Consider the following 13,435-nt stretch of genomic DNA (forward strand, 5'->3'; position numbering starts at 1 on the left):
GCAGGAGGCTATTAAAATTTCAATAAGTTAAATAAAAAACTATTAGTGTAGCAGCGAAGGTGGTTAGAATCTGGTTAAACAGGTTCCATGTTAGGATTTGAGGAGCCCAATAAAAAACACCCTCTTCCTTATCCAAGTTTAGAACTGAGAATCGGATGCAGGAGTCAAGTCAGTGAATATCAAAGTAATTATTACTAATAAAACTCTCCTGAGAAGGTGACTTCAGAGCTGTGGCCAACTTGGCTTACTAATACACCTCTAGACTCACTCCATCATTGGCTCGGCTCACTACAGCCTACTCCTTGCATAGGGCAGCCTAGGACACATTCTCTGCAGGCAGAGTCCACAGAGAAGGAACTAAAGGGGTCTGGGCCACGGGTGTCTAGTTCTTCTCCAGAGGTAATCTTAGAAAATCAATCTCCCTCCAGTGGGCGGAGAGAGAGGTCAGGAGCATTATTAATGGAAGCCTTCCACATGGAAACAAGAGAAATGGGTAATAGGTATTCTGCCCACCACCACTATCTTTTAACTATATTCCCATGCCAAAACAATCTAACATTCTGTTTTAAACTGTATGAGTGTAAATGTTCAAATAGAGAAAATAGTATAATGACCCCCTATTTCTCCCTTACCAGCTAAAACAATATTTAAACATACACAAGCTCACTAATGGTACGTACACCCAGTTAACTCATGGTAACACCAAATATTTTTGGATTTAGTTTATTCTGCAAAAATGAAGCTTTTACAGAAGTTCATATACATCAACAGTACAAGAATTGCTGATGACCTTGCTAAAATTATATAAACCACCAGAGACATATAAAAAACATTGAAATTTAAGTTCAGGCAGTACTTTTTAATTTAATAAACTGTATTTTGGTGAAAACCAAATAAAATTGGAATTGCATTACACATTTAAAATTGGAATGAAGCAAATAGCTTTATCATGGAATTGAAACAAATATCAAAAAAAAACACATCCCACTCCAATTAGGTCTCAAAATATTTCTTCTATAGGTGGAACTCAGAAATAATTAACAAAAAAATTTATATTTAGCAATAGCTGAATAAAAAACCTAATTTTTAATAGAGTCAGCTGACAATTGTATAATAATTTGAAAAAAGCTCTTCTCCTTGTTTGATGTCCCTGAGTGCGACAAGAACAACACATCGAAGTGGGCTGAAAACAAAAAGAAAAATATACAAAAGTTAGAAGTATTAACAGACACCAGCTCATATTTTTAATTTAACAATTATGGGTTTTATAGATGTCATTTTATTCTTATTCTTTACCATCATCTTAGTTTATGCATTTCATTTCCATGAGGAAATTGTTTTTATCCCTGATGAAGGTATTTTAAAGTAGAGTATGCCTACTCTATATCATTTTAAGAGACCATAAATCAACAAGTTTATACAACTGCCACTTCTGAACATGTTTCTATGCTCAAAAAGCATTTAAAAATTATATTCTTTATAGTTTAACATTTTAAAATTAATTTGTATCTTTGTAGTCTGCAAAGCTGGAAACATTACTTAAAATTAATGAGTTAAAAAATACTTTTTATGGATACAGCAAGATGTTTAACCTTCAAAGTTCCTATAAATTTAACTTTTCCTGACCTTGTTGAATACTAGTGACATTATGCACCAGAATATATGGCTAAAAAACCTAATTGTTAAACACACACATATATAGAGAAATGTTACCAAGTTTTAAGTACAGGGAATAGTTTAACTTTAAAGTATCATTCATTTTAAAAGGACAATTTAATAGGACCCATACAAAATAAGTTTGCCAGTTAATAGCAACTCAGTGAAATGATATAAAGGTTGTATCTTCCTACAAAATTGTCATATTTAAAATTGCTACTTGAGTATTCTCAGTAGATTACACTTACTGGACAGAAAATTAAATGTTACATTAAAAATGTATATCTTCTGAATATTTCTTTTTTTGCTTTTTTTTTAAAGTTTAATTTTTTTAATTTAGGTATAGTTGGTATACTCCCTTTCTTTCACTGCTAAGGTTCCAAATCTAATAGTGAAATGGGCAAAAGAAATAATAGTATAATTTGGCCTCTTTCTTCAACTGGGTGCTCTCATGTGAGGTGAGGAACATGATCCTTAAAATAAAGTAAAAATGTTTTTTGAGGATTTTGTAGATAGGAAAAAAAACAATAGAATTACTTGAAAAAAAACTTTCAAGGTTGATATTTATAAAAGTACCACCTAAAATAAAAAATGGCAATAATAAGCAGAATGAACTAATAAGCTAATGCAAGATTTTTATTTTTAAATAAGTCTACATTAATGCATTAAGGTGTGATTACATAAAAATCTAAGTTATAATTTTTCACTAAAAAAAGTTACCCCAAATTCTACATAGCTTTTTTTAAGACAATATATTTTTTAAAGTATAGAATAAGATAGGAAAAGCTCTTCTAGAAAGCTCTTCTAGAAGACTAACCTTTCTTTATCAAAGCTGTAGGCAATGTTTGGAAGATACTGCTTCAGTTCTATAGGGAAAACTGCAGGTACATCAAATTCCTGGTAACAGACATTAGCAGGTCTGTCTAGAAATGAGAATATAATTTTTAGAAATAGAACCATTTTACAGGGTCATAGAAAATAATTATGACAATGTATAGTTTTCAGAATTATCAGAACATGCTCAAATTAATAACTGCTATTATGTTCCAGGCACTGCTAGGTTATACACACACACATGTATATGTGTATGTTTATTTATTTTTTAAAGATCAGGAAATAGGTTCTGAAATTAAGTAGAGGAGTCAGGCTTCAAGTTCATATCTCCCTAATACCAAAGCCTATGCTAAATGTAGCCAGATATACTTATGGGAAAGTCAAGCCCCAGAGAAGGTAAGTGACTCAAACTTAGCAACAGAGAGGGCATACCAGTCTACTGTTTATAAGGCTGTATTGAGGCACACACAAAACAATCTCTAAATTAAATATTAAAAAATGATAATGATCAAAAGGGCAGTTCAATTGCCTATATTTACTACAAAACCAGAAAATAGTAACTTGAAGAATTCCAATTAATGTATGTCATTATTTCCCAAAATTCTCTCTTTGCGGATGCCTTTAAAAGTCATAGTTTACTTAAGGGCTTCAAATAGCTGAGATATTAAACCTGATTGCCTCTGGTTTAATATCTCAGTTATATGGCAAAGGAAGAGAATTATTACTGCTTTATTTATATCTTTTTCACAGTCCTATGGTGCCAACTTACCATTTGAACAATTGTTGACATATTGTCCTACAGCCAGTGGATTATGAAATTCTGATGTTAGCCATGTACTATCACTCATTTTTAAAGGGCCAAGTCGATCCCTCCCATTGCAAGATCTGAAAGATGTGAAAGCATCAGCTAAGGGACTGTTCTTCAGTATCTTAAAATTCAAAAATTCAAAATTAACCCTACAACTGAAAAAGTGCAATTTCTTTTTAAAAACTTTAATCAACAGGACAACTAAGGTTAGTGGTCATAGTCATGGTGGTGTAGTTCTGTCTCCTATAATTAAATTTGAACATGGCACCGACTTACCTGAACACGACTTTTGATATTCCTTTGTCATTTCCATCAATGAGTACCCCATCCAAGCATCTAAAAATAAATGGATTTCCAATGGACTGGAAAAAGATTGGCTCATATTTCTGATATACTGTACCTATGATACAACAAGACAAAGAACAACATATAAAAATCATAAACACGATAAGGGCCTTTTTCTGCAACATAAACATAACATGGAAGAATGTTTTAATTTCTCTACCTTTTTCTAATATTTCGCATCCAATCTAGATCATCACATTTTGTTTGGCTACTTTACTCCCTAAAGATTACCCAATAGCAGATGGAGCACAGAACCCATTTGTCTACACAGACGAAAAAAGTATGACTTGGTTAACAAATATGTGAACATGCTTCAGGCTCAGTTTTACAAAGGTGTGTGTGTGTGTGTGTGTGTGTGTGTGTGTGTTTTAAGTGAAATGTGATTTGACATCAGAGTCTTTTAAGAAGGTATTTTGTTAATAACCAATTAAATAATGTAAACATGGGAATAGATGAGTTTGACATTCAGGTGGTTTTTCCTTTCACAGGCAGTGGAGGTAAGAAAATATTTACTGGGTGCTTCTTATGTTTCAGGCATGTTAAACTTTAAATTTATTTTAATATTTGTTGCTAGCTTTTTCTATTCTTTACAGAGTTGTGTAGAAATTGAGACTCCCTTGCTTGGGGACAAAAATTAGAAAATAGAAGGACTTTTTTAAAACATAGGTGTTTCTGACTCAAATATCCACATATATTTTCCACTACACCAAATAATGTTAGTTTAACAACATATTCTACTGAGCATTCTAGTCAATGATCTTTTGCAAAGCTGCTTTACTTTCAAAGTGTAGAAATAGCAGAAAGGTCTTAAATTCTCTTTCATGTTTTAACTCATACCATTTTCATGTTTCAACCCATATCTTCAGTTATCAATTATCTAAGCCAAACTTATTCTCTAGTGCTTTCTAACTCTGATCAAAGTAGGCCATACTATATTCTCCTAAACATTGACTAGAAAATTTTCCTTGAAAAGAAAAATGCATTTATATAATAATTTCTAACACATAATTACAAACAGTTAATTTCCAAACCAAGATTTAAAAATCTATGGAAATCTGAGTTTCCAGCTCAACTTCTTACTCTAAAGATTACAAGGTTAGGTATTTTTTATTTTTTATTTTTGAACTTGTATTTATAGGTGTGTAAGAAACTCTTGGCAAAGTACTAATTGTGCCATTACCAGGATACATAGATACAACCGCGCCTTTTGGTACCAATCCTTTAGTAACGAAGACACCTTTTCCAGCAGAAATCAATGAGCTAGTTGCTTGGGCAACACTGAAACCCAGTGTCTTATAAAGAATTTCTTCTGGTTTAAAGATACTTTGCTGATGATGTCTGTATTCAAGCAGTTTCACCCTTGGATGTTGAACTGACAGTAGGTCTTGGTATTTTGATTTAACAGGTTCTGGAAGCATAGTCAAGATATCTGATTGTTTATTGAAATCATTTATGAATAGAGCCTGGAAAACTTTCAGTAATGTTCCTAGGACATCTTCATCTGAGATAACTTTGTCTTTGGATTCCTCTGGAACATATCGGAGGGTCCTGAAAATGGGAAAAGTTTCTATTCACTACACTTTAACTGTTAAAAGCCAGACTGGCTTAATCCCTTCTGGGTTACTGGCCTTAACGAAGATTGTTCTCACATGTGTGATGGGCAGAAAGTTGTAAAAGAGTAGTTTGGACTAGTTACCTAACTTCCAACAATACCTACACAAGTTAAAAACAGCAAATATTTATGAAGGGCACAAATGCTGTTGGGTTCTTACATTGATTACATCATTTTTCCAGAAAAGGAAACTGAGGCTTGGAGATATTAGGGAACTTGCCCAAGGTACTAAAGATGCTAAGTAAGAAAGCCAGAAGCAGAAACAATGGCTTTTTCTAGGCGTGTAGTTTCAAGTAAAAATTTAAGTTAACACTTTATCACATTCTTTCCTAGGAGTACTTAAATGATTGCATCACTTTTATTCCCGTAACGGTATTATTTTTACTTTTGAATAAAAGGAAGCAATTTCTGCCTCAAATTTTTATAGGTAATTATGCGTTTGAATTCACGTTTCCGTAGTATGAAACTGTGGGAAAACACTGGTTATTAATTGGCCTTTGTCGAAGCTAGCCTGCCTATTTGAGTTTTATGTGTACTCTTCCAGATCACTAGCATGCCACTTACTAAAGCCGGCAGTAATACTGATCCCATGGTCACCCACTCAGCTAGCTTCCTTAATTCAGACCCAACACTTTGATGTGCATTTAGTGGCTTTTTGTTCGTTTTTATGCGTCAGCTACTTCAAGCTGTTATCTTCACAGCGGGCAGGGTTGCTTTCACCATATACCACAGAGCTGTGAAGATAAATCTCGGTTTGGCTTTTCTAAGGAATGTCAAGCTTCCAACTAACTATTCCTTGGTGTTGAGGAGATCACGCACCCTCCCACCGTAAACTTCTTTTTCAGAAGTTTCTTATTTTTGCCCAGACACAGGAGCCACGGCCAATCCGGACTGCAAAACGGACAATACATGCCACCGCCCGCGAGCGGCCACTCCATCGCAGACCTCGAAGCGCGGGGTACGATGGGTATAGGCCTCAGGCCCCGCCCCAGAGCTCCGCGGCCCCGCCCCAGAGCTCCGCGGCCCCGCCCCAGAGCTCCGCATCCCCACCAGGTCCCCGCCCTCCTCCGACTCCACCAGCCTCTGCATCCACCTCGCCTACCTCGGGCCCTGCCTGCCTTTGGCCCCGCCCACTAATAGCCTTCCCGCCTCAGACTCCACCCACCACGAGCCGGCCTGCCTCAGGCCTTGGGCCACCTGAAGCTCCGCCTGATCGAGGCTCCGTCTGCTTTAGACTCCATTCCCCTTCGGGCCAGCTGGCCTCTGGCCCAGAGGCCGCGGTGCCGGGGCGGAAGGAAGATGTCCCTGGTTCGGTCGCGTCGTCCTCTCACCTTGGGTTGTGCCCGAGGTTCAGCGCGATCCAGGGCACAAAGCGGTACTTGTAACGGCGCCACCGCTGCCACAGGCCCCGCAGCAGACGGCCGGGCATGGCTGTCCCGCGGCGCCGTGACGAGGATGGCGCGGGAGAGGTAGGTCGCGGTCTCGGGGCCGCCCAGGCCGGGGGAGGAGCAGAGGCCGGGTCGTCCCGCCCCTCCCCGCTCTCCGCCCTCAGTGTCAGGCTCCGAGTTTCTGGCATCCTTGGCTCCTCTCGCAGGTGGCCTCCGCGCTGCTCCTTTATTTACCCCAGCTCGCTGAACAGGTACGTGGAGCTGACGGAAGCCTTCACAGTCCTTTTTCTTTCTCCATTTGTTCGTGTGTTCTTCCCCCCGCCCCACACACACTTAGGACAAGTGTAGACAACGCTTAGTTCCAGGAAGGGCAAACTTCAAGAATCCCTCAACTATCTTTAAGTCAACAAGTGTTTATTAAGAAATAAATGTGTTGGTGCCATTTCCTCAGGCTGGAAGGTCGGCTTTCCTATTTTTTGCCTGAGTCAGGGTGAATCCTACGTCTAAATCGAACAGGTCAGAGCTAGTGAAAATTCAGGTAAATGCAAGTGGGCTAAGGACATTTATTCTATTCCAGAAAGGAATAAAAGGAAAGAAAGAAAATTGCCAAAGTCTCGGTTTCACACTAATATTATACGATGTTGGCAAACTCTAAAGGCTCTGCCCTCAGATGCTGTGTTTGGTAAATTGCCATCCGTTTACCTTATTTGCTAAATGGAGTGAATTCAGTTCCAGGTTGTATTAATAAATGGCATTCAAAGAGAGTGATTTCTATGATCTCTAAACTTAAGAGGACCCAAAAGGAACGAGTTGAATCCTTACCTGTAGTTATATACTTACCTTTAAAAACAAACAAACAAACTTTTTGTATATATTTCCAATGCCTTTTTATTTTTAATTTTTATCATATAGTTTAATCATCTTCAAGGTAGAAAGGACCATTTTGTCTAGACCTTATATACAGAGGTATAATTGATTTATAGTGTTATATTAGTTTCAGGTGTGCAATATGATTCAATATTTGTATGTATTGTGAAATGATCACAATAAGTCTAACATCTATCACCATACATAGTTACAAATTTTTTTCTTGTGATAAGAACTTTTTAAGATTTACTCTCTTATCAACTTTTAAATACGCAGTGCAGTAGTATTAACTGTAGTCACCATGCTGCACATTACCTTAACAGGACTAATTAATTTTATAACTGGAGGTTTGTACCTTTTGACTTCCTTTACCCATTTCACCCATCCTCACTTCTGGCAACCACCATTCTGTTCTGTGTATCTATGAGCCTGGTTTTTGTTTTTATTTGTTGTTTTTGATTCCACATATAAATGAAACTAGTATTTGTCTTTCTCCGTCTGACTTATTTCACTTAGCATAATGTCCTCAGGATCCATCCATGTTGTTACAAATGGCAGGATTTCCTTTTTTATGGCTAAATAATATTCTATTGTATGTTACATATAATATATAAATACATAAATATGTAAATGTATCCATGAATATATAACTATAATATCTTTATTCATTTATTAATCTTTGGACACAGGTTTTTTTTTATATCTTGGCTATTGTAAATAATGCTGCAGTGAACATAGAGGTGCATATATCTTTTCATGTTAGTATTTTTGTTTTCTTTGAATAAATACCCAGAAGTGGAATTAGTTATAATTTTAATTTTTTGAGGAATCTTTATACTGATTTCCATAGAGACTGTACCAATTTACATTCCCGCCAACACTGCACAAGGGTTTTTTTCGTCATGTCCTCGTCAACACTTGTTATTGTCTTTTTGATAATAGCCATTCTAAGAGTTATGAGGTGCTATCTCATGGTTTTGATTCGAATGATTTGTGATGTTGAGCATTTTTTCATTTACCTGTATGTCTTTGTAAAAATGTCTATTCAGATCCTCTGCCCACTTTTTAAATCTGATTCTTTTTTTTGCTATTGAATTCTATCAATTCTTTATATATTATAGATATTAACCCCTTATAGTTTATATTATTTGCAAATATTTACTCCCATTCAGTAGGTTGCCTTTTTATCTTGTCAGTGGTTTCCTTTGCTGCCAGAAATTTTTTAGTTTGACATAGTCTCAGTTATTTATTTTTGCTTTAGTTGCCTTTACTGTTGGTGTCATATCAAAAAATCATCGCCAAGACTGATGTCAAAGAGCTTACTGCTTGTGTTTTCTTCTAGGAGCTTTATGGTTGGTTTCTGGTTTTACATTCAAGTCCTTAATCCATTTTGAGTTTATTTTTGTGTATGATATAAGATAGTGATCCAGTTTCATTTTTTTGCATGTAACTGTCTAGTTTTCCCAACAGTATTTATTGGAGAGACTATTCTTACCCCATTGTTTATTCTTGGCTCTTTCATATGTCAAGTGACCAGATGTGTTTGGGTGTATTTCTGGACTCCCTATTTTGTTCCATTGATCTGTGCGTCTTTTTATGCCAATACTATTTTGATTACTGTAGCTTTGTAATATAGTTTGAAATCAGGGAGTGTGATGCTTCTAGCTTTGTTCTTTCTGAAGATTGCTTGGCTATTTGGGGTATTTTTTGGTTTCATACAATTTTTATGATCGTTTGTTCTATCTCTGTGAAAAATGCCATTGAAATTTTGATAGGGATTGCATTGAATATGTAGATTGCTTTGGGTAGTATGGACGTTTTGACAGTATTCTCTGTGAGCACAGACTATCTTTCCATTTCTTTGTGTCTTCTTCATTTTCTTTCATTATTGTATTACAGTTTTAAATGTACAGGTCTTTCACTTCCTTGGTTAAATTTCTTTTTAGGTATTTTATTCTTTTTGATGTAATTGTAATTAGGATTTTTAAAAGAAATTCTTCTTCTGATAGATTGTTACTAGTGTATAGAAACACAACAGACTTTTGTAAATTGATTTTGTATCCTGCAGCTTTACTGAATTTGTTTATTCTAATAATTTTTTGGTGGAACCTACAATTTTCTATATATAATATTTATATGTAATATTATGTCATCTGTAACTAGTAATAGTTTTACTTCTCCTTTTCCAAATCAGCTGTCTTTTATTTCTTTTTATTTTCTAATTGCCCTGGCTAAGACTTTCAGTACTATGTTGAATTTAAATTTATGGCATTAAAATTACTTTTTAGTTATATAAGTAATTAATGAAAAGAACATTCTCCTTATAACGAATAGAAATATGGTAGATAAGGCTAAACTCTCCTTTAATCACACCTTATAACCTGTGCTTCCACCAATCCTGGTCCTTACCTCCTCTCAGAAGTTACTAGGCTGATGTGTTTTATGCCAGTCTCATTTCTGTGTATTTACATACCTGTGTATGTGCCTATAGAACATTAGAGAAATGTGTGTATGTGTTTTTAAAATACTGTAAGTATCTGCAACTTCTTTTATTTATTCAAAAATATTTTTGAAGTCTCCCCATATTAGTTTGTAAAACTCTACTTCATTCTTCTATTTCTAAAGTTTCACTGTCAAGTTTAATATTTACTGTAATTTTTTGGTAGGTATACTTTATGGAGTTTGTCAAGAATTTTTGTCTTAAATTTTAAATGAACGATGACTTATCAAATGCTTTAATTTGCTATTTATTGAAATGATCACATATTTTCTCTCTGCTCTTCCTTTAATATAGTGAATTATAATGAGACTTCGTCAAATGTTGCATCATCCTTGGATTCCTGAGATAAGCCTACTCGGTTATGAGTAATGTTTTGGTCAAACCCTATAGATTTTTATATGCTTTTGTTGTCATATCACATTTATTTTGAAGTGCACTTTTAAATTTTCGGTCTTATGGCTTGTTTGTAGTTTACAGGTTTTGGTATTAGTCTCATGCTGACCTCAAAATGAGTTGAGAAGTGTTTCTTCTCTGCTTTCTAAAAAATAATATTTGCATAAGATTGGTATTATTCCTTTTTGAATGTTGATAGAAGAATTCACCAATAAAACCATCTGGGCTTGTTGTTTTCTTTGATAAGAATTCAGTTTGTTTTAAAGATGTAGGGCTGTTCAAAATTTCTATTTTATCGTGTTTTGAGTTTGGTAAATTATATTTTTCATGGAATTTGTTCATCTAAGTTGTCAGATTTGTTGGCATAAAATCGATCATAAATATAGTCTTACTGTCCTCTTCATGTCTGTATGATCTATAGTGATAACCCCACTTTCATTCCTGATTTTGGTGATTTGTGTTCTCTTTTCTCTTCATCATTTTAACTATAGATTTTTTGGTCTTTTCAAAGAAACAGCTTTTGACTATTGATTTTCTCTGTTGTTTGTCTATTTTTTGTTTTATTGATTTCTGTTCTTTATTATTTTATATGTTCTACTCTGGGCAAGTTTGCTTTTCTTTTTCTAGCTTCTTAAAGTAGTACATCACTGTTTAAGACCTTTCTTTGTTCATGATCTAAGCCTTTAAAGTTATAAATTTCCTTTTAAGCATTATTTTAGTTGAATCCCAGGAATTTTGATAAGTTATATTTTCAAGATCTTCTTCAACTGAGAAGAGTTACAGGGGAATATCGGAGGTTCAGATGAGAAGATAAGATACAAGATAACTCATTGTGGGAAAGCCAACCTTGTAGGGAAATGCAAGAAGGAATTGCTGAGCTGTTTTGAGCGAACCTACCAATGTTTATCTGCTCCTAGGTAATCAAGAAGGGGTACTCTTCCTTCTTTCCACCTTCAGAGGCGGGAGTTAAGATTTTCTCTCTGGAAAAAGACTAAGTTTATGTTGACAAACTAGCACATATCCAGATATTTAATGAAATCCCGGCATTATTTATTCACTCTTTTTAAGAGAAGGATCAGTAAATAACTTAGAGCTTTGACTTTGTCCAAGAAAGAAGTGTTTTTCAAACTATAAGCTGGAAGATAGGCTTACTTTGCATGAATCAGATGATACATTTTTAGTCCCCTTGTTTCTTGAGTGAAATTTTAGTGTGTGTGTGTGTGTGTGTGTGTGTGTGTGTTTGTGTGTGTGTGTGTGTGTGTTTGTGTTGAGGAGGAGGGAGGAATAGGAAGTAAGAGACAGAACTTTGATTTCACAGTTCTTTGATGGAAGAGAGTATATTTAAAGATGGTGGGTATTCTGGAGGCTATTTGAATAGCTTCATTGTCTAAAGTGGGTAACATAACTGGCAAATATTTATTCACTCATAACTGTGTACAGCTTCAAAAGATTACCGTCAAGTTGGAAAAATATATAATTTAGAAAAACTAAATATTAATTACCAAAGAATTTCAGTGTGAATTACTGAAGTTTAGGAGTGTGTCAAAGATAAATAGGTAGAAGAGAGGTGGAAGGAAAGGGAAAGCATAAGCCACAGTTCTGAGTGTAGCCTGAGGATACCGTGGGTCCCTAGGACCTTTTTAGAGATCTGCAAGGTCAAAACTATTTTCATAATAGATCTAAGATGTTATTTGTCTTTATTTTGTCCCATTCTCTTACTAGGGTGTAGTGGAATTTTCTAGGGGGTTACATGATGTGTGATAAGACAGATTGAAATCAGAAGCTAAAACGAGAATCTAGCTGTCTTTTATTAAGCTGGAAATGAAATAGATTTGCAAAAATATAAAAAAATGCTATTTTTCTCACTACTCGGGGGGAGTTACCTACTTTTCATAAAGATGTTATCCGTTTTAACATGTAAAAGATTTTTAAATTGATTTAATGAATTAATAAGTAAATATTTTAAAATTTATGTTTTAATGTGATACACTATCAATAGATATAAACCACATAAACAAAAGCTTCTTGGAAACTTCATTTTTAAAAGTGTAATGGAGTCCGAAGACAAAAATGTTTGAGAATCAAGTGTTAGAACCACATATTGTTATGCAAAAGTTTGAGAAGGCAAGTATGTGACAAAGCATTTAATTGGACATTGACGTTAATGCCAACTCTATGAATTACAGTAGTATGTTGCATATTGATAAAATTAGACACAACATATTTTGAAGTTATTTTGTGCTGTAGGACCTAAAAATATTGCATAAAAAGAAAAAAAAAAGGTCTCTGTTAGTCTTTGTGAAAATTAGCAAAAGCCACTTCTAATTCCAGCCACTTTATTGCCATCTAGTGGAAAATAATTATACTAAACACACAAATCTATTAGGACTGAGGCGTGAGTGATGCTCCATAGAGTTATGTAGTACACGGTTGTGGTAGCTTTGAGTATCAATTGGAAGATTCAGTGCCATTGGTAGTCAGCTGCTTCTCAGACCATATTATGACACCAAAAAGTTTGAGAACCACTGGCATGAGCAAAGGTGCTGAGATGGGATTGAACACAGTGGATTCAGAGAATGTAATGATCTGATTAGAGCAAAATTTACATTAGAAATAGTAGGACAGAAAGTTTTTAGGCAGAGTAAGGTCAGATCGTTGGAAAATCTTGAGATTTGTGGTAGTAAGTGGTAGGTAGTTATTAAAGGTCCTTAAGTAGAGCATTAGTATATAGAAATAGTTTGGGAAGCTCAGAACAGTGGTTGGTAGGATTGATGGCTAGATGCGTGGTGGGTGGGTGGGTGGATGGCTGAGTGGGTAGGTGGATGGGTGGATGGGTGGATGGGTGGGTAGATGGATAGATGGATAGATGGATGATGGATAGATGGATGGGTGGGTGGGTGGATGGTCACCCAAGAGCAGGGTGGTTTTGAGAGCAGGAAACCAGGAAATAAGGTATCAAGTATCTTGATATAGCCTCTTCTTGGTCGTGAGTGTCGGAAGGGGATAGAATAGGAATGTCCTGTTTGGTAAAC

The 13,435-nt window shown here is 35.4% G+C and overlaps 1 protein-coding gene and 1 long non-coding RNA gene across 5 annotated transcripts in view; one reads left to right on the plus strand and one right to left on the minus strand.

Moving 5' to 3' along the window:
• Positions 1-707: 707 nt before the first annotated feature.
• Positions 708-6,723, minus strand: SETD9 (SET domain containing 9). 4 transcript variants are annotated; one of them, XM_023537201.1, is made up of 6 exons: positions 6,587-6,723; positions 4,881-5,191; positions 3,575-3,698; positions 3,260-3,375; positions 2,474-2,579; positions 708-1,183 (listed from the first exon to the last, which is right to left on the minus strand). In XM_023537201.1, the coding sequence occupies exons 1-6, from the start codon at positions 6,682-6,684 to the stop codon at positions 1,096-1,098; spliced, it is 843 nt and encodes a 280-aa protein (XP_023392969.1). In that variant the 5' UTR covers positions 6,685-6,723; the 3' UTR covers positions 708-1,095. The 4 variants fall into 4 exon arrangements, with proteins under 4 accessions (XP_023392969.1, XP_011369349.1, XP_023392968.1 ...); XM_011371047.2 differs by having other exon boundaries at positions 4,824-5,191; XM_023537200.1 differs by lacking the exon at positions 6,587-6,723 and adding an exon at positions 6,453-6,556 and having other exon boundaries at positions 4,824-5,191.
• LOC111746265 overlaps positions 6,624-13,435 on the plus strand; it is a 12,568-nt gene continuing 5,756 nt past the window's right edge. The window contains exon 1 of the long non-coding RNA XR_002783034.1: positions 6,624-6,724. This is a non-coding gene — a long non-coding RNA (uncharacterized LOC111746265). The remainder of the gene's footprint in view (positions 6,725-13,435) is intronic.

This window comes from Pteropus vampyrus, unplaced genomic scaffold (genome assembly GCF_000151845.1).
Source record: "Pteropus vampyrus isolate Shadow unplaced genomic scaffold, Pvam_2.0 Scaffold181, whole genome shotgun sequence".
NCBI lineage: Eukaryota > Metazoa > Chordata > Mammalia > Chiroptera > Pteropodidae > Pteropus > Pteropus vampyrus.

Coding starts and splice junctions, on each gene's coding strand:
- SETD9 (XM_011371047.2), bottom strand. CDS start 6,684: ATGCCCGGCCGTCTGCTGCGGGGCCTGTGGCAGCGGTGGCGCCGTTAC. Junction 3,376..3,574: donor ATATCAAAAGTCGTGTTCAG/GTAAGTCGGTGC, acceptor CACATCTTTCAG/ATCTTGCAATGGGAGGGATC. Junction 1,184..2,473: donor TACAGCTTTGATAAAGAAAG/GTTAGTCTTCTA, acceptor TTTTGTTTTCAG/CCCACTTCGATGTGTTGTTC.